The 25,672-nt window shown below is 42.4% G+C and overlaps 1 protein-coding gene across 4 annotated transcripts; it reads right to left on the bottom strand.

The window, feature by feature from the left end:
* Positions 1 to 2,396: 2,396 nt before the first annotated feature.
* Positions 2,397 to 24,616, bottom strand: NR1D2 (nuclear receptor subfamily 1 group D member 2). 4 transcript variants are annotated; one of them, XM_044449387.1, is made up of 8 exons: positions 24,199 to 24,426; positions 16,259 to 16,519; positions 13,255 to 13,343; positions 12,721 to 12,865; positions 10,793 to 11,454; positions 8,914 to 9,099; positions 6,877 to 7,087; positions 2,397 to 5,307 (listed from the first exon to the last, which is right to left on the bottom strand). In XM_044449387.1, exons 1-8 carry the CDS (start codon positions 24,212 to 24,214, stop codon positions 5,111 to 5,113), a joined length of 1,767 nt encoding a protein of 588 aa, XP_044305322.1. In that variant the 5' UTR covers positions 24,215 to 24,426; the 3' UTR covers positions 2,397 to 5,110. The 4 variants fall into 4 exon arrangements, with proteins under 4 accessions (XP_044305322.1, XP_044305324.1, XP_044305323.1 ...); XM_044449389.1 differs by lacking the exon at positions 24,199 to 24,426 and adding an exon at positions 15,702 to 15,798 and having other exon boundaries at positions 16,259 to 16,342; XM_044449388.1 differs by lacking the exon at positions 24,199 to 24,426 and having other exon boundaries at positions 15,702 to 16,400.
* Positions 24,617 to 25,672: the final 1,056 nt, after the last annotated feature.

Below are 25,672 nucleotides of genomic sequence, written 5' to 3'. Positions count from 1 at the left end.
GCAGGGGTAAGCAACCTTTTGGAGCACTTTTGGCAATTTAAGAAACTTTTCTGGGCACAACAAACCGACCATGCTGCAGATAAAAGCACTGGCCTGCAGCCATGTGTTGTCTTCATATCCTAAGAGCTCAACACCGGACCGTCCCTGATTCGGCCTGGTAGCCCAAAAGATGCTTGTTTCCCCCCAAACTTCTGTAGACCTCCCCAACTAGTCAGTTACATAATCTTGCAGAGAAGGGTTGAGAAATACCCCACAAATCGTATATTAAACAAAATATGTCAAAGTTTGTTGCTTCCATTTCTTCCCTGCCAAAACCAGCATTGTTCTATAAGGTGAAGCTGCAAACAGAAGCTCTTCCTTAAACTCAGGTGATGACTCTATTGTTTTTCCTCCTTCATCTTTATGGATGGCTCAGCTTCTTTTAACAAACCGAAGCCAGTTTCCTGCCAGTCACAGTTGTTACACACACATCAGCTTGTTCTTGAGTTCAGCCATGCCATCTTGCAAGATAACCTGTCAAATCAAGAAGGCATTTAATATGCCTTTTTAAAATCCTCATAGGACATCACATGGGTTATGGTGTAAATGAAGCTTATGTGATTTCACATCTGCCACACACACTACAGAATCTAGTTATCTGGCAGCATTCTGATTCCTGAGTATCTCATGACTGTGTCCATTCTGAAGAGATGCAGAGGAGCCTCTAATGGTGACCAGGTAGGCAGTATGTGAGCTGACTGGTAAATTAGGATGTGTCAAGGAGGTAGAATGTTGAAATAAGCAATGGCAAAGGGAGAGTTCTGTTCTAGAGACCTCTACTGTTTGTAAGGAAAATCAATATTCTGCAAATGCTTTCAGTATATAATTAGAACACCAAAACCAGAGTCATGATAAATGTGTGTATCCAATTTACTTTTCCAAACAAAAAAGGAAGCTCCTTTCTATGTTCATTCAGGATCAGTAGCACAGTGACAGAGCAGTTGCTTTGCATGCAGGTCACTGGCGAGTCCACAGCATCACCAGGGAAGGTAGGAAAAATCCTGCCTGAAGCCCTGGAGAGGTGCTCTCTGTCCACGCATGATTTCCGGAGCTGGACAGGCCAAGGCAGCTCCCTGTGTTCCTGTGGTGGATCAGTCTTGCATCTTGTTTTGCTTCATTTTGAAACAGACATTGCAGAGCGGCCTTAGCAAAACTGGGATTTCAGAGTGGGTTCCCTCCCACCCTGCACCCAACCCGAGAAATGGTTTTGTCTTGCAAGGGTTGTCCAGATTATAGAACAACTGGCCATTTTGGGGGTGGACACAAGCTATTGCTAAGTCAATGGTCCTCCACGTAGTGTCCATGTGCCTGCATCTTTCTAGGTGTTCCTCAGGCTCCGTCTCTCCTTGCTCCACCGCCCCCTGGCTGGCAAACTGCAAAACAAAGTGCTTACGTCCATCATGAGGTTTATTTTCAAAAATAGTTCTGTGCCCATGTGGGCTCCAGAGACATTCTTAGAACATAGAAGTGGGAGAGGGACTGCAACCCGGTGCTTCATATTGAATTGTTCCTAGTCACCTGGAGAAAAAAGCAAGCTGAGGGTGTTTGAGAATGCCCTGGAGGTCTAAAGGGAGTTGGGACAGCTACCCGAGTTGGCCTCAGACCTCTCCTTGTCCTTGTATTCAAGTCAATGTCCAGGATGTCAGTCTTACCATCTCGCTTTCTGTGAAATGGGTGTGTGGATGTAGCCACATCCACCCTGGAAGCCAATTTGTGAGTGGCCCACTGCAGCACTTACTTCAGAAAAGTGCCCCAGTACACACTCAAAATGCAAAGTGACTCCATTAACCTGAAAGGGAGGGAAACCATCTCTAACAGCCTTTCTCAACCTGGTGCTCTCCAGATATCTGGGGCTGCAGCTTCCCTTAGGCATGGTCAGTGGTCCAAGACTGTGGGAATCATAGCTCAAAACACTGGGAAAGCACTGTGTTGGGGAAGGCAGAACAAGAAAATGCTCGCCAGACTTTAAATTGTGATTTAAGTTACAGTTGATCTCTCTGTTTCAGGATGCCTTATCTCTGGATCAGAACTCAGAAGTCTTTACCGAATCACAGAACCTGGAATTTCTTGCAAGGGGAAGGTTCCATGAGCAGTGCAAGCACCCCCTTCTTCCTCATTCAATAAAAACTCAGAAAATGATTTTGCGAAGCAGTAAAGCAGATTTTGCAAAGGTGACCGCTCAGGGATGGCTGGAGCCCAGACTAACACACAAGCTCTATCCAGATGTTGGAATGTTGAAAATAAACATGTAAATTTGTTGCAAGACTCAAGCCCAAGTAGAGCATACACATTTCTTTGAAGTTTCACTTCCAAATGTTAAGCTCAGGAGGGGAAAACACACATGACAAGCAGTCTGCTTTGCCAACATAATGCCCATATTTAATCTTTTAAAACATGTAAAACCAGAGGTAAAATCATTTAGGTTCATACAGTACATGTTTGTAATCTCTCAGCAATGCCCCATCAACAGTAAGTACTCAACAGTCTGGTATGAAATATTTCTGTTATTTCTCAAGTGAATAACCAGTGGCACAGTAAAGCAGAGCTCATGATAAATGGCTTCTTTAGATCAACTCATGGAGGCCTAGTCCTTGTGTTCACTCTGGCCACGGGGGACTGCAGCGGAAACTTGCTCTTCTGCATTGCTTGGGACTATGCAAAGCAGTGCTCCTCTACACCAGTGTCATCCCAGTTACCTGGAGGCTGATGCTAATGGCAAGAAGGGCTGCTTTGTAGCTCTCTCCAACACCCCACAGGGTGGGAAGCAATAATGCTGCAGCAATCCTGGTGCCACCAGCATAGCCGGAGTACTGGGCCTTAAAGACTGCAACACAGGGGATGTTCTAAAAATTGAGTATGGATCTAGAATTCGGTAATTAAAATAAAGTTTTTCTGCAATGTGCAGGAACATGTTATTTAAAATGAAATTGTATGAATATTTTACAGTATAATCTAATCTATGTGCATATATACATGGGATTTTTAAGCAGTATCTCGCAGAATGCTAATTATAATTTTCTAAAGCCAGAATAATAAAAGTCAAGACATTATATATACAGGGAAGAGACTTCTGTAGGAAGCCTAGAATTAGAGCAACTTTCTTTTTTGACTTTTAAGAAAAACACATGCATCCTACCAAATTGGCAATTTATGTTTTGAAAATGTAAAAGTGTTACTGTGAGGGAAGGTCTTCTGACAAAATGGCAAAGTGATAGTTCATCTGAAACAGGAATGAGCAACTCTTCCTCTAGAGGAATGAGAATACAGTGGCCTCCATTTTGTGCAGAAAAGGAATGTACACTCCCCTTTGAATTAAGACTGCTTTGAGACAGAACCTAATCACGTTTTTTTGAAAGCAGCAAATACAAAACGTTCCACACTTTATGCTACAACAGAGCACTAAATCTACCTTCACTAACATATGGCAACTCTCTCAGTAACAATAGTTTAGTGAAAACTAGACCTAAACCAACATCTATCAAATCCATGATTCATCACATAACCTTAATGGGAGAGGTTTGGAGTTCCCCAATCATGTAATTGTTTCCAGGTTGTGATATGAACATTGTAAACTGTGAATTCAATATTTGATCTGTATCAGGAGACAGATGACAGAGGATTTGATCCACTCTTAAGTCATTTGCAGAGAGTCTAAGAATGATCAGGTTTGCATCCAAACCAAAGCATGTTTCATTTCATACTCTGAAACATGAAGTTAAAATACTCTGGCTCAGCTGGAGATTCATTTCACCTTTTCTTTTGTAGATATTCTATGAAAATGTTTTGAGATACAGCAGGATACAAAGCAGATCCTTGAATTTAGGAATTTGTCACTGATATTTTTAAAAAAGCACATTTATAGAAAACAGATATATTAGACAATGCAGAAGACCTTTCTTGTGTACAGCAAAAAAGTTTTAACAAATCAGCTCTGACAACTGGGGGGGGGTGACACAAATATTGTGTCATCTTATGTAACATTCAAGAAGCATATAAGTGTAGTGCAAAGTGATTCACAGAACACACACAAATATGCAACAAAAATTAATATAATTTGAGTTTTAAAGCACTATAATGATGCTTTAAAGTTTCCTTTTAGAATGTTTCCAGCAGTTTTAAATGCCCATTAGGCACTAAGATATCTCAGGTTCAATGACTTTTTAAAAAATCAGCCTAGTCTAATACCTTTCCTTCCTTTAGAGGTTTTATCTTCCATACACTTTTGGTGATGTAGTATTTAATAGATTTTCCACATATCAATGTTAACATGCAATTCTCTAAACATTATGGTGTCTCAAGGGTTAACAGTAGACAACCAAATACATCAATCTGGTTGTTCCCATGGGTCATCTTTTGTTTGGTTAACTTCTTCACACTTGAAAATATTGTGAAGATATAGGTCTGTTGCTTATGGAAAGCTATTTATATACATACACATGAATATGTACATACACAACGTATATTACGCACCCAACATCTCTGTTCATATCTCCATACACAGCACACGAGTCATTTAGAGCAACTGAGTGGGAACACACTAAGACGTCCCATGGCATTTCCTTGAATGAGAATTGCGAAACTACAGACAGATTTTCAGAGCCTCCTACCCTGCTGAGATGAGCTCAAACAGGGGAGGGAGAACAGAGAGACAATGACAAACACCCCAATTAAATCTTTTTTCAGTCATTGCAGTGTTATTTGCATATCCTCTTTCTTCCACATGTAGCCATTGTGCATTTATGTTCATTCCTTAAAACAGAGAAAATTAGTATTTTTTTGTTGTAGGGGCACAGTACTTAAAGGTCAGTGACCATAAGATGTAGTGTACTTGTTCAACTTTAGTGCAAATGGACTAGTTTAGATAATCATGAAAAAATCTGTGGTCCTTTTCACTGGTGGGAAAATGTTCAACTTGAAGCATTACTGCATGACCACTCAACATCTAACCATCACACGGAGTCAGCGAGTTCTTCACAAGAGATACATACAAACATAAATAAACATTTCAGCACAACAGACACACAGTGAATTAACAATAAGCAAGTCCATTATATAAATAAGAGGTAAATGCCTATGGATGAACTTTAAAGGCTAGAAGTTCCTCAGAGTGCATGTTGTTTAAAGAACGCAAGTCAGGCAGCTTCAGAAGTAGTTTTGTAAATGTAGAAGCTTCGTTTGGATGATTTTTCGTGATTAAGGTCCTGAGTGCACGGATGAGCGTTTCCTGCAGTGCTTCCACAGAGTTAACGTTTTCTATTCCTGATCGCTCTAAACAAAAGATAATGGGGGAGAGAGATGGTGACTTAGTCTGCAAAATATGACCCTGTTAAATAGTCACTAACGAATTCAAGAATACACTCAGCTATTCATCAAAACATATGTCTTGCTAGATAGGCGTTCAGAAAGGACATACATACAGTAAACAACCAACATAAGTGAGACGGATGTAAACCTATATGCTAACATTCTTACTTACTTTATATTTATATTCTACTTTTTTCTTTCAAGGAACTCAAAGCAGCTTACACAATTCTCCTCCTCTCAACCTTATCAGAACTACCACTGCCCTATGAGGTAGCTTAGGCTATGAGTCTGTGACTGGCCCAAGTCACCCAGGGACCTCCATGGCTGAGCAGGGACTAGAACCCAGGTCTACTGGAGTCCCAGTCCTTCACTCTTAACCACTACACCACACTGGCTCTCAGATGAGTGCCAGTTTAGTGAAGCACTTCACCACCATATTGTAATCCTTAGAAAAGCAAAATTAATATCGTCTCAAGAGTAGGTGGCACTTGAATTATGATCCAATAGCTCTGGTGAGGGCTCCCCCATTCCTCTTTGTGAGCAGGGGAACAAAATTAGATCAAAAACCATCCCCCAGGAGTATCTGCAGTGCTCCCTTGCTTGGTAGCCTATGAGCCAGTGCAAGAGTCCTGTTACTTGTACCAATAGAGATGTCATGGTAAGCGAAGGGAAAGGGGGCCTGCTCCATTTAAGGACACGGCACCACCATTTAGCCATCATTTTAGCAGCTGAAGCTCACTGCCATAGATCACTTCACATACAGAATTTGTTTGGTGAGCTTTCACTGGAAACTGTGAATGTATCTATATTGACAGTTTGTAGTTTTTCACCATCTATGTCTGTTTTACATACTGTACCACTTTTTCACAGAGTCTGAAGTAGTTGCCTTATGATCCTTGCCTTATGATCACCAAGTCAAAGAGTGATCATAAGGCAAGGATAAAGTCACATATAGCAGAAACAGACACAGGAAACAGGAACCCTCACTTGCAATGCAGGCCTACAAGGCTGCCTATGAATTTCTGAACTCAGAAGGCTATGGGCAACCTATTAAGCATGGCTGCTAGGACCACTGCTGTGACCCCCTTCACCAGCTTTCATTTAGCTGGCTGCTTTTGGCCATTTAATGTCGCCACCCCCCTCCCAGGAGGAGGACTGAGGCACTGCTTGGATTTGGCAGGCATCAGCAGTGTCTTGCCCCTCCTCCCCAGCCCCCAGCCCCTGTGGTGAAGATGGTCTTCTGACTTTGGACCTCAGTTCGCACGGCTAAAATCTGCACTGGTGAGAGACTTTCCCATGATTGCAGCGGGACTCCCCTTTTCCCTACAGCCAGCCAGACGACATCTATTGGCCACAGGATTGTCCTTGTAAAGACTTGGAAAAACAGCCAAGTTTTATAGCCTGTTTGAGAATATGACAATGCTGACAGACTTTCTTAACATTTTCTCATAAGGCATTCCAGAGGTTTGGCTTGGTTTGAAGCAAAACAAGGGAACTTTATTCCTTGGTACAGGCATAACACTGTTTTCTTACCAGCAGACACAAGGACCACCGCTGTAAACAAGCTCATTTCTTCATCACTAAGATTCAGAGCATTTAGCTTCTCACTAAACTCAAACATGGAGTTGAGGAGATCACCAGCTCCCATTGAACGCAGATCATCCAAACTGTATTTCTTTCCACTAAGAAAGGTGACAGTACGATCCTTTGCATCAAATAAAGATGCAAACCGTACCATTAAAACCTGATCAAAAGAAAAGACAGTTTGTTTTACCAAAGGAAAATTACTTGTTGAAACCTCAGGAGAAATGAACCTAGTGTGCAACTCTGTACACTGATTGTGTAAAGTCTGCAAAACTTGTGTTATTTGACAGGTATCAAACTGATATATTTGCTCAGGGCTAGAGAAGAAATGTTCTCTCTTCGATCCTGAAAATAGTGCGGTGACTCAAGAGCCATCCGGCAGACTTGCACAAGGAAACTAGTCTTTTCACAAAATACTGTGGGAAGGCACTTGCATCAGTGCAAGACTGTTTCTGGCTCAGAGACACCAGCTACATTTATATCACTGGCTTGTTCATAGACATTCTCCACAATTTTCCAGAGCTACACACCGACTAAGAATTTCCCACCCATAATGATGAAATTCACTCATTCATTCATACAACAGAGCCTTCAAGAAACAAAGCAAATAAGGTTGTCTATAAAGGAGTACCAGAGATAAGGAGCACTGCTTTCCCTATTATGCTTCTGTTATTTCCTGTCTGAATATTCATGCACCTTCTGTTTCTGAATGCAATCATTATTTCAATTCAAAACTCTTCACTTTCTGAAAAAGTATTTTGCTAATGTGGAATTGGAGTGGAAATGAGAAAGGGGGTTAGAGGATGCTAGCAGTCACAAAAGGTTCTTGAATTCATCCTAAGGCAGGGTGAGCAGGCATCAAGAATGTGAAAACTGCTCTTTTCTCCTGCAGTACTAAAGTCCAGAAAAGCAGTGCCTAGAGCAGAATCAAGACAAAAATGGGCATCTCAGAGTGGAGCTGATAGCCTACTGTACCTTTCCAGCTAATTTGTCAGATAATCTGCATATACCAATACAAATCCATGTCCGTGTTATTACAGATCAAGAATTCTAGCCCAAAGCTCTTAATCTGTACCAGTGAAACCACATAATGATTTGGTTAAAAAAAAAAAAAAGAACAAATTAGTCATATATTACCTATAATGAACACTGAAGCTAGGAGCTAAATGACTCGCACAAGTGTGCCCACTGAAAAGCAATGCATGTCACCATTCTTAAACATAAAGTCCCATTTTATATCTGGGGAACACAAGAGCTCAAGATATACAGCTTGCGATGACCTGCAAATTTTTGTTTGTCTCATAGCCTAATTTATTTATTTTATTTATTTATTAAAACATTTCTAAATTTAAGTTTGGTAGGGGGCAATTCAGAGGATGCTAAACGATTAGGAGTCAGAAACTCTTGCTGATCTACTACAAACTATTCAAGAGTCCACTGCTCCTGTTTTTAAGGAACAGCCATCCTATGCTGTTAACAGTGAGACCTGTGACACCTAAAAATTGAATACTCCAGTCCTGTGTGGTTAAAATTAAGTGCAATTGTGCTCTGTGGGGTTTGTTTCTTGGCAAGTGAGTTAAGAAGTGTAACAGGAAATTTCTACAGCGATGTAATCTGACACAAGCAAAAGAATGCATTCTTGCATTTCGATGCAAAGGCAGTAGACAGCAATCTGAATGAGGGAACCATTTAAAGCTTTATAAACCAGCAACTCACACTCTCTCCCGTCACCCTGCTAACCTTTCTCAAGAGAAAGGCTGGCAACCACAATGTTTAGCTTAGCCAATAAGTAACCTTCTGATATTCTGTAGGAATAATAGGAAGACTGGGCAAAAGTAGTGAATGGAGGTTAAGTCAGTCACAAGTGAATTAAAGCTTTGTTTTCAAATTGGTTTGCTTCAGATATGACCAAGTTGAGACTCAACCTATTATATATAGCATCTTACAGAACATATTTATACTGCAAGCATTCAGCAAAATATTCACCTCAAAGGTTCCAGCCTTTAGGAGGTTTACTTGGTCGTGCTGAGAAAGATCTTGGAAGCCTGGAACACGTTTGGCAAACTCCACCACTTCCTTCACTGCAGGGGTGAAGCTCATGGAAAATTCTTCCCAGATTTCATGACCAGATTTATTTGGGTCCACAAAAGGAGTCTTGTTCATCGGGCAAACCTAGATATTTACACATACAAGGGCTCAAAATTCTATTCAAAACAAACTGCCCAAGCAGTTTCACATTTTCAAAGGCCCTCATACTGGCGATACAACAAATTACAACAAAAGTAATTGCTCCTAGTAAAACTTGCTCCTAGTAAACTTGCTCCTTGCTCCAAAATTGCTCCTAGTAAAACTTATTATGTCTAAAAAATACTAGACATTAATTAAACTTGGGTGTGTTTCCTGGACAATGCAGGAAGATAGGATATCAATGCAAGGTAACAACAGCAGCAACAGTTTAATTTAGTGAAAAGTCTCTCCTAAAAGGAACTAAAGCTAATAGTTGTTTCCCATTTACAGCAAATTTTCCATTTAAATTACACATAAGCAAATCCCCAGCCTTATATGACAACCCAGGCATTTTGCAATTTGGAATAGCTGCTGTTGTAGTAGTTTTGCTTCACTGCAATATGTTTGGAGGAAAGCATGACCTTACTTTGCATGTAACAGTGGATGAACCTCATTATTGTCCTTTTGCACAATTAGTCCCAGTTTACCTCAATACTGACAATATTTTACCACTGGGGCTTAAATAATTTTGGATATGCTTACATAAAATATGCTATCATGTACTTTTTTTCTGTTCCTTTTTCTATTCTATATAAAAGAACATAGCACATGCCAGACTTTAAGGTGTCATAAGCAGAAATACCATGGGTCTGATCACTGTCCATTTCCAGTAAAAACAGTCCCTATCAGTTCATTGAGTGCTAATTAGTTTCTATTAGCCACTGACTAAATTTCATAATGATTTCTTTAAATGAATTTATGGGCTGTGGGAGCTAGAGTGCCTTAAGATTGTGCCACACCCGGTTTCTCTAAATGTGGTAATTTTCCAAGCAGAACACAAACATACTCATTATTGCTCCCTCTGAAATGTGGCACAAGTCATAATTCTGCTGGTATTATGCAGCCTGGAAAATTAATATGAATGTATTTCTCGATTTTGCTTTTGCATAGTCATTAAAATAAGTGACAGAATCTCTCTTCTTTCCAGCACAGAGATTAGAGTGGTTTGGTTCACATGTAGCAAAAAAGCATAGCTTACTATTGTGAAAATAACCCAGATGGTTTGTGCACCAGATCCTCTAGAATAGCTACAAGGAACTTGGAAGCTTCTATTTACATTTTACATTAACTGCAGCTTGCTACATCCACTAAACATATACAAACTTTAGCTATTAACTATGGTTAGTTGAAACAACCAGGCTTCATAAACTGTGGTTCAAAGTTAGCTTGTTTCAGCTAACACAGATAAGGCCACTATTCCATTACATTTATAGTCAACCTTCCTTCCTCTTGCAGGAAATCCAAGGTGGCTTACATAGCTCTCCCTTCCTTTCACTGTATGCTCACAACAACCCATCTGTGGGATGGGCTAGGTTGAGAGTCCATGGCTGGCCCAAAGCACCCAGTCAGCCTCATGGTTAAGTGGGGCCTAGAACCTGGATCTTCTGAGTCCTGGTGCTCTCACCACTATGCCAACTGGCTCTCAGTGATTTGCTACCATTTGCCAAGGTTTAGGTTAATAAATTAAACCATTGTTCATTTAGTACAGGAGTGGAACTGCCTGATCTCAGTGTCATCACAGAGAAGCAGAGGAGTGGGGCAACTACTATTTGACAACATAAATGAACAGTTATAGTACCAGATGCATCCTGCCTCCAGTGCTGCAATTGTAAACATTCATAGATCCATTTGGAGAAAAACCATTTCTGGGCATCCTATTGCAACCTTTTAAGATGAGGCCATCAGTCAAGTTCATAGAATGGCTGCTTGTGAAGCAAAGGTGATGCCCATCTGGATAATACATGCTGCTTTGCCCTTTGTACTGTCCATTGAAATGTTGCTCCTTCCCACCATGGTGGCGGCTGCTCATGCTGCTACTGTCAGGGTTACCACCGGAATGATATGGCTCCGGGTACTTGAGAATTCTTTCCCCATTCTGGGGCTGCACAGCTATGGGAGGACTTTCTGGCTGCTCCTGGTTGTACATGAAAGTATCTTTATGGGCTCGAGTCACCATGCCAATCACTTCTTCCTTGGCCATGTCAGAGGGGAGGGAGGGAGGAAGAGGGGGAGGGGGGACAGGAGCAGGAGAAGATGGGCTGTTGTTATTTTCTTGCTCTTGCTGTGATTTGGAGTTCAGCTCTTCCTGAGGCAGCAGGAGTAATGGTTCTTGGCTCTCTTTCAACACCTCGCTAGGCAAGTGGTCACTGAACTGAGTGCTCATCATGGTTTTCATGGCACTTTGCATTTCAATCAGCATCCTCTGCTTCTCTCGTTTAGGAATCCGACCAAATCGAACAGCTACCAAGAAGAACATTGGAAGTTTTAGTTACACACTCACATGCCCAAGTCTGGCAGAAATGCTATGACAAACCTGCCATTCCCCACTCACAAAAACACATGCCACTGATCAAACCAGAAAATGTATTTCTGACATCAAGAAAAAGTATTTCTCTCCAAAGGACTCTTCCTTACGAAGTGGCAAGCTGCCTTTGAAACAATGAAAAATTCAAAACCTATTTATATAAAGGTACAGAGGGGATGGAGGAAGTCAGCAGTACTGGAGATGGGGAGATTTTGCTGGGCTTCAGCAAGCTGCTAATTTAAGCCTAAGTAATTTTTCAATTAAACCTGAAAGCAGCAGAGATGAAAACCCATGGCAAGGGGAGGGAGGTTAAAATAGTACTCTCTTTTTAGGTCTACCTACAGAACATTTGCACAGCTCCAAGAGATAGAACTCTTGCTATGGCTTCTGTGCTTCCCATAAACACAAACAAGAAGGCAGCGCAGAAGTCCTTTTTGGGCTGAGAGTGAGGAGAGAGAGGAAGCAGCAAGGAACATCATATGCCTGCAGCTGACTGGAAACAGGCCATCCCCTCAGAGCACGGAAGCCAGGGCTGCTTATTTCGACAGCTCAAGGAGGGCTGGAAGTTAGTACAGCAGTGCTCTCCAGATATGCTGGACTGCAATTCCCATAATTCCTAACTGGAATGGGAGCTAGAGCTCAATGTTATCTGAAGCACACCAGGTGGGGGAAGAGTGCATTTGGGTACAGTAGCTGGAAGGAAATAAGAATCAGCTCTTTTGCGAGGAGGAAGATGGGATCAGGATGAGTTGAGCTGCCATGAGGACATGGGAAACATTGCCCCTTCAACTGTAGGCTGGTTCCCATGTGCTTAGCTACCATAAGAATCCTCTGCCTCCTTAGAAATTAATGTATATTACTGTATAATTCCTTATACTGCTCATTTAAATTATGCTTATTCTCATCAGTTTATCTTGCCAATCCAGATATCATTACCATACATCACATACATTACCTCAGTATTCCTTACCACAGCCCAGCAGGGTTGGCTAGTACTATCCCCCATCGGGGGTGGACACTGCAAGAATGATGGCTTGCCACTGAGACACTACATGAGTTCTTGGCTGAGGTGAGGCCTGATTCGCAGTTCACACCCTTTACCATTACTTTATACCAGCATTTATAAGTTTTCCATTTAAATTAGATACAAAAAGTACAACAATTCACCTTTTTGAAGGTCACTGCTCAATACAGAAACATACCATCTCTTGACATCCCGACTGACAAACATTTTTTGAATCGGCACTGCTGGCATCTATTTCTATTCATTCTCATTATAGAACAGTTATTATTCTTCAGGCACTTCTTATATTGTATATTTTGCTGAATGCTTCTTCTGAAAAAGCCCTGAAAAGAACAAGCAACTTTTCACATCTTTTGCCAGCAGTTTGAAAGCATGCCTCATCAACAGAAATTTGCATTTGTAACACAGAAACAAGGAAGTTTCATGAAATTTAGCTGTGATTAAAAAACAAACAATCCAAACAGCAGCAAAGACAGCAGGAGTCATATACTTACACAAGCCTCAAGAGCCCTGCCTCAACCTAAACATACTGGATTTCCAAAGAGGAAGAAATTCCATAATAATGCAATGTATTTAGGACAATCTGAATATTTGAAAGTTTCTAAGGCAAGGATTTAGTGGAAGGAAAACATCCGAAATTCTACTTAACTTGGAAATTCTATGCATTAAATGTACTGGTGAACTATTTAGATTAGAAAATAATATCCATTACCTTGCAGCCCTCACAGGCGTGTACTCCATAGTGGAATCCTGAAGCAACATCTCCACAGACTTTACACAGTAAGACCATACCATTAAATTCTACAAAGAAAAAAAGCAGCATGAAAAACCCATAGAAACACTGGAAAAGGAATGGCACGTACTGTCTTACATTATTTTTGGTAAGGAAAATTCAGAAGGGTTTACTCTAGACAAAAAGGGATGTCAAAAATAGAATTTGACATGTTTCCTCAAAGGTATCCATTAATCTAGTTCTTCATAGATAGGGTTCAGTGATTAATTTAGGATGATGGAGTTTTTTTCACCTGAGATTTTCTAGCCTAGGACAACCTTTTCCAAATGGGCATCCTCCAGATGTGCAAGACTACAGTTGCATTCATCCTGAGTCAGCGCAACCCAATGGACTTGTTGGGTAAGGGTGATAGGAGCTGTAGTTTGGAGAGCACCTGTTTGGGGAAGGCTGGCCTGTAACAACCACTCTGGAAAGCCTATGGAAGAAGAGCAAGTTGCCACCCTAGAAATGCCCCAGCACATATGACCTTTACCGCCATATCAAGAAACGTTGGAACCCATTGTCCAAAACTGGCTCTCTCTAAATTACATTCCATATTTTTCTGCCTTCAACCTGTCTCAGGACAGTATGCACATTTCTCACACAGTAATTAATACTAGCTGCACAAACACAACATTATTTAGCAAAGCGCTCCTATAGATACATCTGCTCTCTGTCACAGACCAATAGAACAATATCAGCGCTGCAGTGATATTACGTTGGTGCCAATCCAGCAAACATGCTGGCATGAGTGCGTAGCATTCAAATGTGAACTGTCACGTTGTTTGGATGAAATTTAATTCCCAAAGCATTCTTTTGGGGACTGCTTACCAGAACAACCTTTTTACTGCTAAACACGCATTAAGGCGCATGCATGCGCGCGCACACACACAAACTTAAAACATCAACAAAAGTAAAAAAACACTCAACTTGTTGTTTAGTTTACAACTGATGGATAGTTATCCATGAGTTGTGTTGAAAGGTTCTAAGTAGCAGAAAATTAAAGAACTAACAATGAAAGAAAGAAACTACTTGGTTGCTAAGCAAAATCAAGAAAAATAATTTCTAGTTCTCTGGCTTTATATCCCATATTTTTCCTTCCAAAGAACACAAGATGGATTATATAATTCTCTTCCTCTCAATCTTAACCTCACAACAGCAACTGTGTGAGGTAGCTGGGATTGAGAGTCTGTAACTGGCCCAAAATAACCCAGTGAGCTCAACAGTTCATTGAGGACTAGAACCCAGATCACCTGAGTCCCAGACATGCATTCTTAACCAGTATACCACACTGGCTCTCTGCTGGCCTTTCAGGGGAAAAACACAACAGAAACATGCAAAAATAACTAATGAATGATCACATCACTATTGAACTATTAGAAAACACAAATATGGATACCTAGGAATGGTTAGGCAAGACAGGGATGTGTTTTTAGTGGGCTATTTAGTAGCAGTTAGTAAAATAATTGGGCTTACACCTGATGCTTCTCATGTCCTATTACTTCTGAACCAGTGTAATAAAGTTTAATGCACTTAATTAAAGTTTTATTTCACAAATACCTAGTAAAATACGAATACATCTTATTATATGTGTAAGTATGCATATATGCTTAATGGGATTGCAGATTAGCTTTTTAAAAATCCAATATTGTGAACTTGCCATTATGTAATATAAAGCCTCAGTCCATTGCCCAGTAGTACAGCATTTCCACTACATGTGTGAGAAGGCCCCACCCTCACTCTTTGGTGTGTCCAGTTAAACGGTTTGGGTTCTCTGACTTTCAGGTAACCGGAAATAAGACGACAACTCTGTTGCTGAGTAATGGTAGCAGCTCTACATATTTCACAGCAATAACTCCAACAGAAGCTTGAGATACAAATGCAAAATTATCAGATTTAAGAAAATTGCTTGCACTCTAGGTAAGTACAAAATCTTACAAAATCAAGGGGAAAGGCTTTCTTGTTACAGTGATTCTTCACAAGTGCAGAAGTGTCTGAAGTAGTGTCACTGAGAAGTTACAAAATGAGTTGGATCCATAAAACATACTTTTGTGTTGCTTTTATTTTGAAATGACAATACCACCTTCAAAGCTCAAACAAGGAAGAGCATTTATCATGGCCAACTTTGCCCCACTGGTGAGGAGTTCTTATTTATGTAAGTCTTGGGAACTTGTAAGCTTGCCCTACTAATGATCTACAGGACCATCAAATTTTACACACTTCCGCATCAGTATTTCATTTGCTACTTACAATGACAAAAAGTGTGGTTATTTAAAAGGCACCTTTGCACAATCGGAAATATATGTGGACTTAAAAGGGGAACACTGCTTTCTAAGTTGGATAATAAATCTGGGAGTTATTTTAGGATGTCTTGACTTCAAACTTACTTGTGGACCACAGGGCAGCATGGCCTGTTGGCACCACTGTGCAGTGTGAGACAGAAGCTCCAGTTTGCCAGAAGTTGGTACCAGAGCTACCGTCTATCTAGAAGGAAGGAAGTCAGAGGTTAAAAGCTGAAAGCGGAGCTCTCCAGGCTCCAGGCAGAGGATGCCGCCAGGCCTCAGAAAAATATCATTCCAATTCAATGTGGACATACTAAGGGTCAGTTCAGCCATGTTTGGAGACTGGAAATTTAGCACGCAGCATTCCTCCTCCCGCCACTTTCTTTTATGGCCCATTATAGCCATATATGCCATTATGTCTTAACTGGGACTAAATAATGCAAATCAGGATTGCATTCCAGTGGATTTCCAAACCCTGACTTGAGGGTCCCTGATCAGCCCCAGTGCAAACATTACAGCAAAGTGTGGTAAAGGTAGAGGACTCCACATGTGAAAAAAAAGAAGAGGAAGGAGAGTTGGGTACATTCCCAACTACAGCCTAGGAAACATGATGTCTGAAATGAGCCTAAGTGAAATTGGGCCTCCTCAAAGAGAATACTTACTTGTAAGTCCTCTATGACCCTTGGCCAATCCAGTTATGTTTGAATGGTTTGCTTTAATATGGTCATTTAACTGGTGATACTTTGGTGCTCCATCACAGTTCTCTTTGCTCTTGCTCTTACAGCTGCCCTCGGAAGAGGAACTGTTTGGTGATGGTGGTATGGGCGAAGAAGAGGACTGGAAGCTGCTTTCTGAGCCCTCACTGTGACATGAGGCAGGGCTAGATGCTGAGCTTGAAGAGCTGATGTAAGCAATCACGCCACCTGCAGAAAGAAGAGAGGAATATACCTTTTAGCAGCCTCATGGAGCCAAAACAAGAATTCAGTCACAGTCTCCACCACCGCCCCATACCCGCTGGCTTATTTAAATCCTTTTCCCAAGCACCTTTTTACTTTTTAGAATCTTACTGCCATATGTACTATACCTGTCTTGCTTGTGACTTCCAATTTCACCTGACTTACCAAAGCAAAATGAAGTTATGAAACTAACTCAAACAGGATATAACTGGGAAGAACAATATGTACATATAAATAAGGTTTGTTTCTAAAGTATCAAAAGAAAAGGAATTACTGGATGTTACTGAAAGACTGAAAGATATCTTCCTTATATCATCTCAGATGGTAAACCATTAAAGAAAACCCTTTGATGGCACTGACAGAAATGTATTACATAAGTGCAATAAATAAAATATAAGCAATTCTTAGATGCAACAAGAGCTCAAAATGTATTTATTTCACCTACAACCTGGTTTTTCAAGCAGCTTCCCATTACAATCCTGACCAAATTATTCTCAATACATGTTTAGCTTCAGCAACATCATGGGCATTCAGCAACCCACTGAATATTAAAATGACACAGAAAGAAACCTGCAGTGGAACGAAGACAAAAAAGTAGCACTAAAAATACTGCCCAATATTAGGAGCACGATTCTATGGGGACTTTGCGGTTGGAGCTCTCTGCTTATCTGATGTCCTGCCAGCAAAACCCAGGCAGAAGGAAAAAGAGGACATTCATTTTAGTTGTCTGTTTAAAAGACAAAATCCAACTAGCTGGGCCTCTGGGCCCATCTATCTGATTTACATTTCAATTGCTTGGGAGGGGCGGGGAGATGTCATACAATGATGAATATCCTGGCCTCTCTTCTCACTGCTTCTCTCTCTTCCCAACTTCTCTTACAAGGTAGCAGCTTCCTAAGAGAAGCTTTCAGTGATGGCTGTGAGTGGGGAGGGGGAGGGAAGGTCTCCTTCTTCAAATGGATCTCCTTCTCCACACTCATTACTCTGTCTACAGGTGTGGAAGAGATCCACAGCATCCTATGGTTCCCCAGATGCTGACCCGAGGCCACAGGATTGCTCTCTTAGCGACAGAAAGCTGTCTGTAATGGAGTGCTTTATGAAAGATGGACACACAGAGAGAGACTGAGAGACAGAGAGAGGGAGAAAGGAAGCCAGTTTAGTTGGTGCAAACTTTTACTATATTCAAACTATCCACTTTCAGGCTTTTTATACTGGTTTATCTATCAAGGTATCATCCTAAGAATCCTAGGAACTGTACAGATGCCTGTTCAAGATCCTTAGCTCCATTCACAGCTGTACAGTTCCCTTGATACAGAGAATGATGGTTAAACCTAAGAAAGGTGTAATTCTATGCATGTTTAGGCAGAAACAATCCTACAACTGGCTGGAGAATGCTGCGAGTTGAAACATTTTTTCTGCCTAAACATGCATAAGATTGCACACTGTCTGAGATGTAGACAAAGACTTAAGAGTAAAATTTTCACAAGCACATAAATAACTTAGGCTCCAATTCTCACAGAACTTACTACAGAGCAGTCCCATAGATGGTCACAGGACAACCTCAAAGCAAGTAACTTGATAATTGTGGCCTTCCTTGTCTGCATTCCACACCTTCAGTGAGATGCAGGTTCCCAAGTAACTTAAGTGCTTTTGAAATTTTTACCTGATATTCTACCTTGCAAAATAGAGTGAATGCTTTAGAGCTGCATCTTCTTTCATATATGGAAGAGAGAGAGTTTGTGAGCTGAGCAAGATCCCCTTTTCCAGGTCATATGACAGATGAATGCTCCCTCAGGGAACAAAACTCCTAGAACAAATGAAAACTTTTAAAAACGTGCTTGTTGAAAACTGACTCTTTTTATCTCAAAAGGTATCATTTTTCATAATCAATGTACATATTTTACATTACAAAGCTAAATTTTACATTTAGCTTACTAAAATAGAGGCAATTTGGATTGTCTCTAATCCCCCCATTCCTCTTCATTAGTGTAGAACAGTCATTTATATTTTGTCTTCCTGGATGGTAAAAGTGAGATCATACACATTAGCAAAATTACAAAACCTGCAACATGCAACCTTTGCTTGTGGAGTAGGTTGCTCAAATCTTTAAAAAAAAAGAAAAGCTAATTTAATTATACCGTACATGAGAAAGACAGTAGCATTCTGACCTAAATTATTCTGTTGTGACCCAACATTAAATAGTTTGAGAACACTTATTAATTCTATGTCATGTTACATTCTCCCATATTTAGCACAATAAGGGAGAGACTCGAACTGCTGTGTGTCCAAGCCCGCAACTACCATTGTGGAGGCTTATTAAAAAAACAACAACAAACAACTATCATCACTTGTACAACAGCTCTTCATGCAGATTGGATCCATTTTCTCTATGTAACTGTAGAGGTTTTGGGGTGCACTTGTAGTTGCACAAAGAACACAAGTCAGTTACTGTAATTCCTAGGATAAGCTGCTGCACATGAACTACCAGTTCACTGTTTGGTGATAGCCACCATGTGGCATTTGTTATGAGTAAACCAGCCATAAGGCAGCAATTCTCAGTACTTATGTGAAATCAGTGACATGGGCATGTAATTGAATTTAATTGGTTTGTCTTAAATGACTCTGTAACAGCTTTCCTGAACCTATTCAATTAAGATTTTTACAGCATGCAACAGTGACATTAATAGGAAGAATAAAGGAGAAGGGAAATTGGTAAACATATATTTTAAGTGAATAAGTTCTCTTTTGCACTCATGACCTGCTGAGAGCTAAACAATGTGAAGGAGGAGGCAGTTTTTCCAAGAGGCACAGGCCCCTTCTAGCCTCCTGTGGCATTACTTGTAACTGGGGAAAAAATCCTTAGGAGAATATGTTAATAAACTACCAGAAGTTCCATGTATTCTTACCTGGAAGAAAGAAGCAAGACCTCAGTGGGACTGACCCTCAAATAAATATTATAGGATTGAAGCAGGCAACACAATCTTTAGGCATATGCCCCACTGAGTACAGTGGGGTTTACTCACAGGTAAATCCCACTGTATAGGATTTCAACCTAAATATCCCACCGATGCTAATGGTGTAAACCATTAAATAAATCCCAGCATATGCTCCATGCTGGCTACAGCATGCTGGGATTTATTTGCCTTTTTCTGATCTAAGCAAGTAATTTTCAACTATTATTTTGCAATAATAAATATAAAAAGCTAAACAGCACTGGTATTGTTGTCTGCTTTCCATAACCCCACTCCTCTCTTGTATTTTTTTTTTAAAAACAAGCCCAACTGTAGGTAAATCCATTTGTTGATCTAGTTACTTTGTGGAAATGTATCAAGATCTCTCCACCCACTTCTTTTCTGCAGCATTGGATACGTATCTGTGATCCTACAGGATATGAGATCCAAAGGATATACAATTATTTCTCAGTAACCAGAGGAACACAGAATACAGAGTACGTGGTTCCCGAAGAACAGATCTCAGCCTTCATTACAGAGAGGCTTTTCAAAAGAAGTTAATGATTATTACATGGGAAGGGCCCCTATTCGAAGTAAAAACATACTAAATACCCCACTGTGCATGCTTAAAATTTCTTCATATCTCAGTCCTTATGGTAAGAAATGTGCAAACATGGATGCAAGAACATACAGAAATAAATAAAATACAAAAACCATCAGATTCTCATGCAGATCAACCACTGTATTCAACTTCGTATTCCTGCTGTCCCAAATATGGTCATATTTAGCATCAGGTTTCAGCATAGGTTCCCATCAAGCAATAGAGAATGGTAATGTAGAGGCATAAGTACAAATATACTTATACTTACATGTATATACTTACATGCAAAGGCATAAGTATGTATAGAACTTTTAAACAAAAGCTGGCTTTGAAACTGGAGGTGACACAGAAAGGGGTTAACTTTAATTCTAAATGTGAAGCATTGCCAACTATAGTTATAAGGTGTCAATCTGCACTACAAAGGCAGATGGATGCTAGGCTAGGGAAAAAAATGCACATGAAAATGAGACAATTATTATCTGGACGAACGTTCAAGTGTACAGTGGAATGCATGTTCAAACGTGGATCCAATGAGACAGCACTGCTTTCAATGAGATGACTTTTTGGAAACCAGCATTCTAGTACAATTAGTCTATTTAAGTATTATAGTACACGTGACAAGAGCTGGATCAGGCACACATGTACAAAGGAGTGCAATGAATGAACATAATTTCACACTCATTACAATGGTTTTAGTTATGTACTTTGGCAGGTAGTCATTATGGAACATATTGATATAGATGTATGGTCAATTATGTAAAGAACCTTAAAGCACACAAATGCTTATAAAAGTGTTCAGTAAGATGCACAGTTCAATAACCTGTGCCTAAAAAAAGCTAAATGACAAGAGGCATGCGGCGGGGGGGGGGGACAATTTTCACAACAGAAAATGTAAACAGTGGAATTGCCTGAGGATCTATACTGGAATTAGTGGTCTTTCACATTAAAAATGGCCTTGCTGGTACTTAATTATTCTGGATGCTAACACAATGATGTAACCCTAAAAGGATGTATCTAAACTAGGATAATTGGTAACAAAATAGTAATTGAAATTTGCCATGATACTCACTGGGGCAAAGTATCCCAATTTCACATATACACCAAGTTGATTTTAATCGGCAACAACCCAAGTTTTAGGGTTCCCGTAGACAGGTCAATTAAAGTTACAACTTCATTTGCAGCAAGCAAAGAAAGGGATATTAATGATGGTGGTGGTGAAGGGAAATTCTGCTATTCTATCATGCATCCCAATGTACACAGTCAATTAAAAAAGATAATGTATGATATGCAAGTGACCATGTGATATGATAGCTAAAGTGACAGACTGGAGACTTGGGAGATCTGGGCTCTAGTCCTCACTCAGTCAAGAAACTCACTAGGTGACCCCGGATCAGTCACAGACTCTGTCCAACCTACCTTACAGGGGTGTTCTGAGGATAAACAAGCAACCTTGTATTCCTCACAAGAAAAAGGAGGCATACAAATGCAATGTAACAATAATAATAATACAATGTGGCTGCATTTGGGATACTATGTAGAATTTTAGCTGCTTAAGCTCAGAAGAATGTACAGAAAGGGATAATCCAAAAGGTCAAGAGGCTTAGATTACAGGAAAATGCTAAATAAATCAGACCTTTTTAGTTTAGAAAATATGAAAAAAACAAAACATTATATTATTTTGAACATGGAGAAAGTGGATAAACTTTTTTTCTCTTTCCCTCTCATATACTAAGACAGCTTCAGTCAGCAAATGTAATTAATTTGCAACAAATATGGGCCAACAGAAAGTTACTCCTTCCCACAACACATACTTTCTATATGGGATTTTCTTTCGTGGGATGCAATTATGGCTACTGGCTTAAGGTTTTTTTTAGTTAGTTTTAAAGGTTTAAAAGGGTTTTCTAAAATTTCATTAAGGACAGGGCTACCAACCAATCATGATAGGACTATGCTTCCGAATCCCCTTTTTTGGGGAAGGAATTTGGGGTGGGGGAACCATTCCTTCATCTCCTTTGAGAGGGGCCCCAGCAATAGAATGTGACAGCAGAAATTCTTCATCTGACCCAGAAACTCAATCCCTAAATTCACACATTCTCCCACTGACAACTCTAATTTTGTTACATTTTCTCCCCCCCAAACCCGTCTCACATAGTTTGAGATAATATTTCTGTGGTTATTGACCTTCTAAAGGTATCGGGAACTCTTTCAACTTTTTCCAAGTCAAGATATGTCCCTGGAATTCAACTGCATTCTGTTTCCCAAAGTAGTGTGTACTGTTATGTAACCAGACTGTGCTATCAAATGTGCTGGTTCATTCAAATTTACTTTAGAGATTGAGGGAGGATGAGAATCCCCCCCCCCCACTATTTCAGTTACCGGATTGACAGAGAAAGAACCACTCCCTGCACAATGCTTAAGTTTTTCATAAAGCATGACATGATTCTAATTCTCCAGCAAACTGCCCAACATCCGTTGTTATGTAATTCTCTCTGGAATCTGTACATGCTGTGCCATCTGACTTCCATTTATTTCATGAGCTCAGTCATCAAGGAAGATTATTCTACAACCCTCCCCCGACCTGTTGCAGTTCAAGTGTGGCTGTTCTCCATACATGTGAGATTGTTAGGGCTGTCCTTGATTAAAGTCACATGGCCAAGTACACCTACACACTCTCACACACGATTTCCACCCAACAGGACAGATTTACTGTACAGCTGCCAGAAGAATCAACAAACATTACTACCGCATTTTAAAACGTTTAATCTCTGTAAGCTATCCCAAGAGTTTTGGCTACTGAGAAGTATAGAGATAAGATAAACGAATGAATTGAAATATACCCAATGAGGCACACCTAAACCCCTGAAAAGCAATTTAAAAGTGACAAACTCTGTACTATAGAAAAACAAAAACTTCTTTCACTGGAAGGTAACCAAACTAAGATTTGCTTTCAAGTTCAGAAGGGGCCTCCCGGGCCATCTAGCCTGACCCCCGGCTCCAGCCAGCTCTTTAACAGGCTGCAATCCTATGTAGGTCTGCTCGGAAGTAAATTCAGCAGTATTCAGTGCAGTTTCTTCTGAGATAAGCAGGTACAGGACTGCAGTCTCGCTCTCCCACCCAAAGGTGCACAGTCATGGGGTTCTCTGACCGGCCAATACCATAAGCCTTCCTACTCCTCTAGGACAACTTTCAGGAAGGCTGGAAAGGAGCAATATCACTACCTTGCGCCGGGGGGGGGGGGGGGGGAAAAAGGGGGGGGGGAGAAAGAACACGAGCTCTGGTGGGCGTGGCTCAGGGCAGCAGCTCCTTCTGCTGCCCCCGCCCCCACGTGTCCCTCGCTCGTCACCCCTCCGGATGTAGGTCACCAAAACAACGGCCTCCCGCCGCCTTCACGTGTCGGTACACGCGGTCTCCAGCGAAGCCGCCCCAGAATCATTATGTAATCCAGACGTCACAGTCACGCAGGCCAATGAGCACGCACGCATCGCCGAACGTAAACAAAAGGCGCACATGGCTCTGCCAGCGAGTCCATGTGAGAGGGTGGGCAGGAGCCAGCCGAGGGGCAACTACAGGGAACTACGGCGGGTGTGCGAGAGGGTCCCAGAGCCTGATCCCCCGCCCGAGACACAACCGCGATCGCTCCCCCCCCCTCCCAGAATGGCTGCGGAAAGGGATCTCGAGCCCTCCGGGCCAGGCACACGGATCCCCGCGCTTCCCAGCCACGTGCCCCTCGGGCCTCCACACCCGCTCTGAACCCCTTTGCTCCGCCACCTGCGCCATGCAGGCAGCCCGGTCGCCCAGCCCTCGCTTTGCCCCATCACCTGCTCGCTCGCTTCCTCGTCCTGCCCTGGCTCGTGGGGACCGCGGGCCTCGCGTAGCACGGAGCAGAAGGCTGGCGGCGGCTGGGGCGTCCTGTGTCACCGGGCTCGGAGGACCGCCCTTGCAAGCGAGGGAAGGGGGCTGCTCGCGGTACGCGCCACTTCCTTCCCTCCGCCCGACGATCCGCGGAGCTCGCTCGCTCCCTCCAGCATCGCCCGCCGTGGAGCAGCTCCGCGCTTCTTCCCTCGCGCAGGAAGAAAGATATTCAGGCCACGTACCTGCGTTGAGTTCCATGGTTCCCCCGTCTGCTCCGACACGCCAAAGCGGATGGGGCGAGGAAGGGTCTCCTGAGCTGGCCTTGGACAGTCCGCCCAGCACGGCGCGTCTCCGGGCAGCCTTCGAGGGCAGCTGGGGCGCCTCCTCCTCGGCGGTGCCTGTGTGTGTAAGAGAGCCACTGCGGCAGCTGGCCCCGTGGGAGGCGCGGCCGCGGTTCCCCGCCCGCCGGCCGAGTGGCCGGCCCGCCCCGTGCGTGGACGTGCCTCGTGTGCGCAGCGGGAGGAGGCGCGGCGGCGGCGGCGGCGGCGGCGGGACCAGCCGCCGAGCCTCCCTGGCGAAGTTCCTTGCTGAGCTGGCTGCTGGTGCCGCGCTCTCCTCCCCTTCCAACACGCGGCGGCGAGTCAGCGGGAGCGCGGCGCTGACCCACGTGCCTCACCTCGCCGCGGGCTCCTCCCCTTCCCTACCTGCGCCCTCCCGCGGCCCGACTCGCTCCGCCTCTGGCTGCCTCCCGGGCCTCTTTCACCCAGTGACACACTTCCCTGGGAGAGGAGAGCGAGCTGGCCTCACGTGTAGCCCCCACGGGGGGAGATAGATACGTGTCTCAGGGCGGGTTCCTCGCCGGAGCAATGACTCGCGGGCCGAGGACACAGAAACCGAAGAGCGGGTTGCTCAGCCCTCTCCCGCCTCCAAAACGCTTGCGCCACAAGATCGCAGGCTTGCGCTCCTCCTCCCCCGCCCGTTTTAATGTTGTACTCGAGAGAACATCCGTGACCCGGGTCCCTATGATAGCGGCTCGGTCATTTTTCCTCCATGCATTCTCGTGCTCGCACAGGGTTGTCAAATTTCCATCTGCATTCGTTAGTTTGGAGTCCGCGACTTTCTTCTTCTTCTTCTTGGCAGGTCTTCATCGCTTTTATCAGCTTCATTCCATGTAGGGGTGAAACGGCCTTAAGATTCCTTAGTGACTTCTCCCATCAGGAGAAGCGTGTCCTGAATATGGCTGTGATTAATCAGGCACTCTTACTTGCGGTATCTATGAATTAGGAGCTCAGAGCAGCTCGCCTGGTTTCCTCTTGCCTTATTCTCAAAACAATCCTGCAGGTTAGGCTAGGAGGGAATGGCTGGCCCAGGCTCTCATGACTGTGACAGCTCTTCCTGGGTCTCCCCACCCCTAGTCTAACTTGCCAACCACTACACCACCCTCTTGGAGCCCCAAAGGAAGGAAACTGTTAAGAGTGTTGCCTCTCATAACTATCCAGTGTTAGACATACTTAAAGCAGACCTATTGAAATCAATATGCATAACTTAAATCTCATTGACTTCTGTTGGTCTGTAACTATTATTGTCACTTCATTCCTGTACTGCCTGATAGCTGAAGCTTTCTGAGTGGGTCACAATCGATAAAAAAACACACACGAATTACACATACCAGAAAACCACTGGCATTCCAGCATACAGAAAATGAAACAGTCTGAA

Source organism: Varanus komodoensis, unplaced genomic scaffold, assembly GCF_004798865.1.
Source record: "Varanus komodoensis strain SLA01 unplaced genomic scaffold, ASM479886v1 scaffold58, whole genome shotgun sequence".
Taxonomy (NCBI): Eukaryota; Metazoa; Chordata; class Lepidosauria; order Squamata; family Varanidae; genus Varanus; species Varanus komodoensis.
This window is presented reverse-complemented; position numbering and strand designations above follow the sequence as displayed.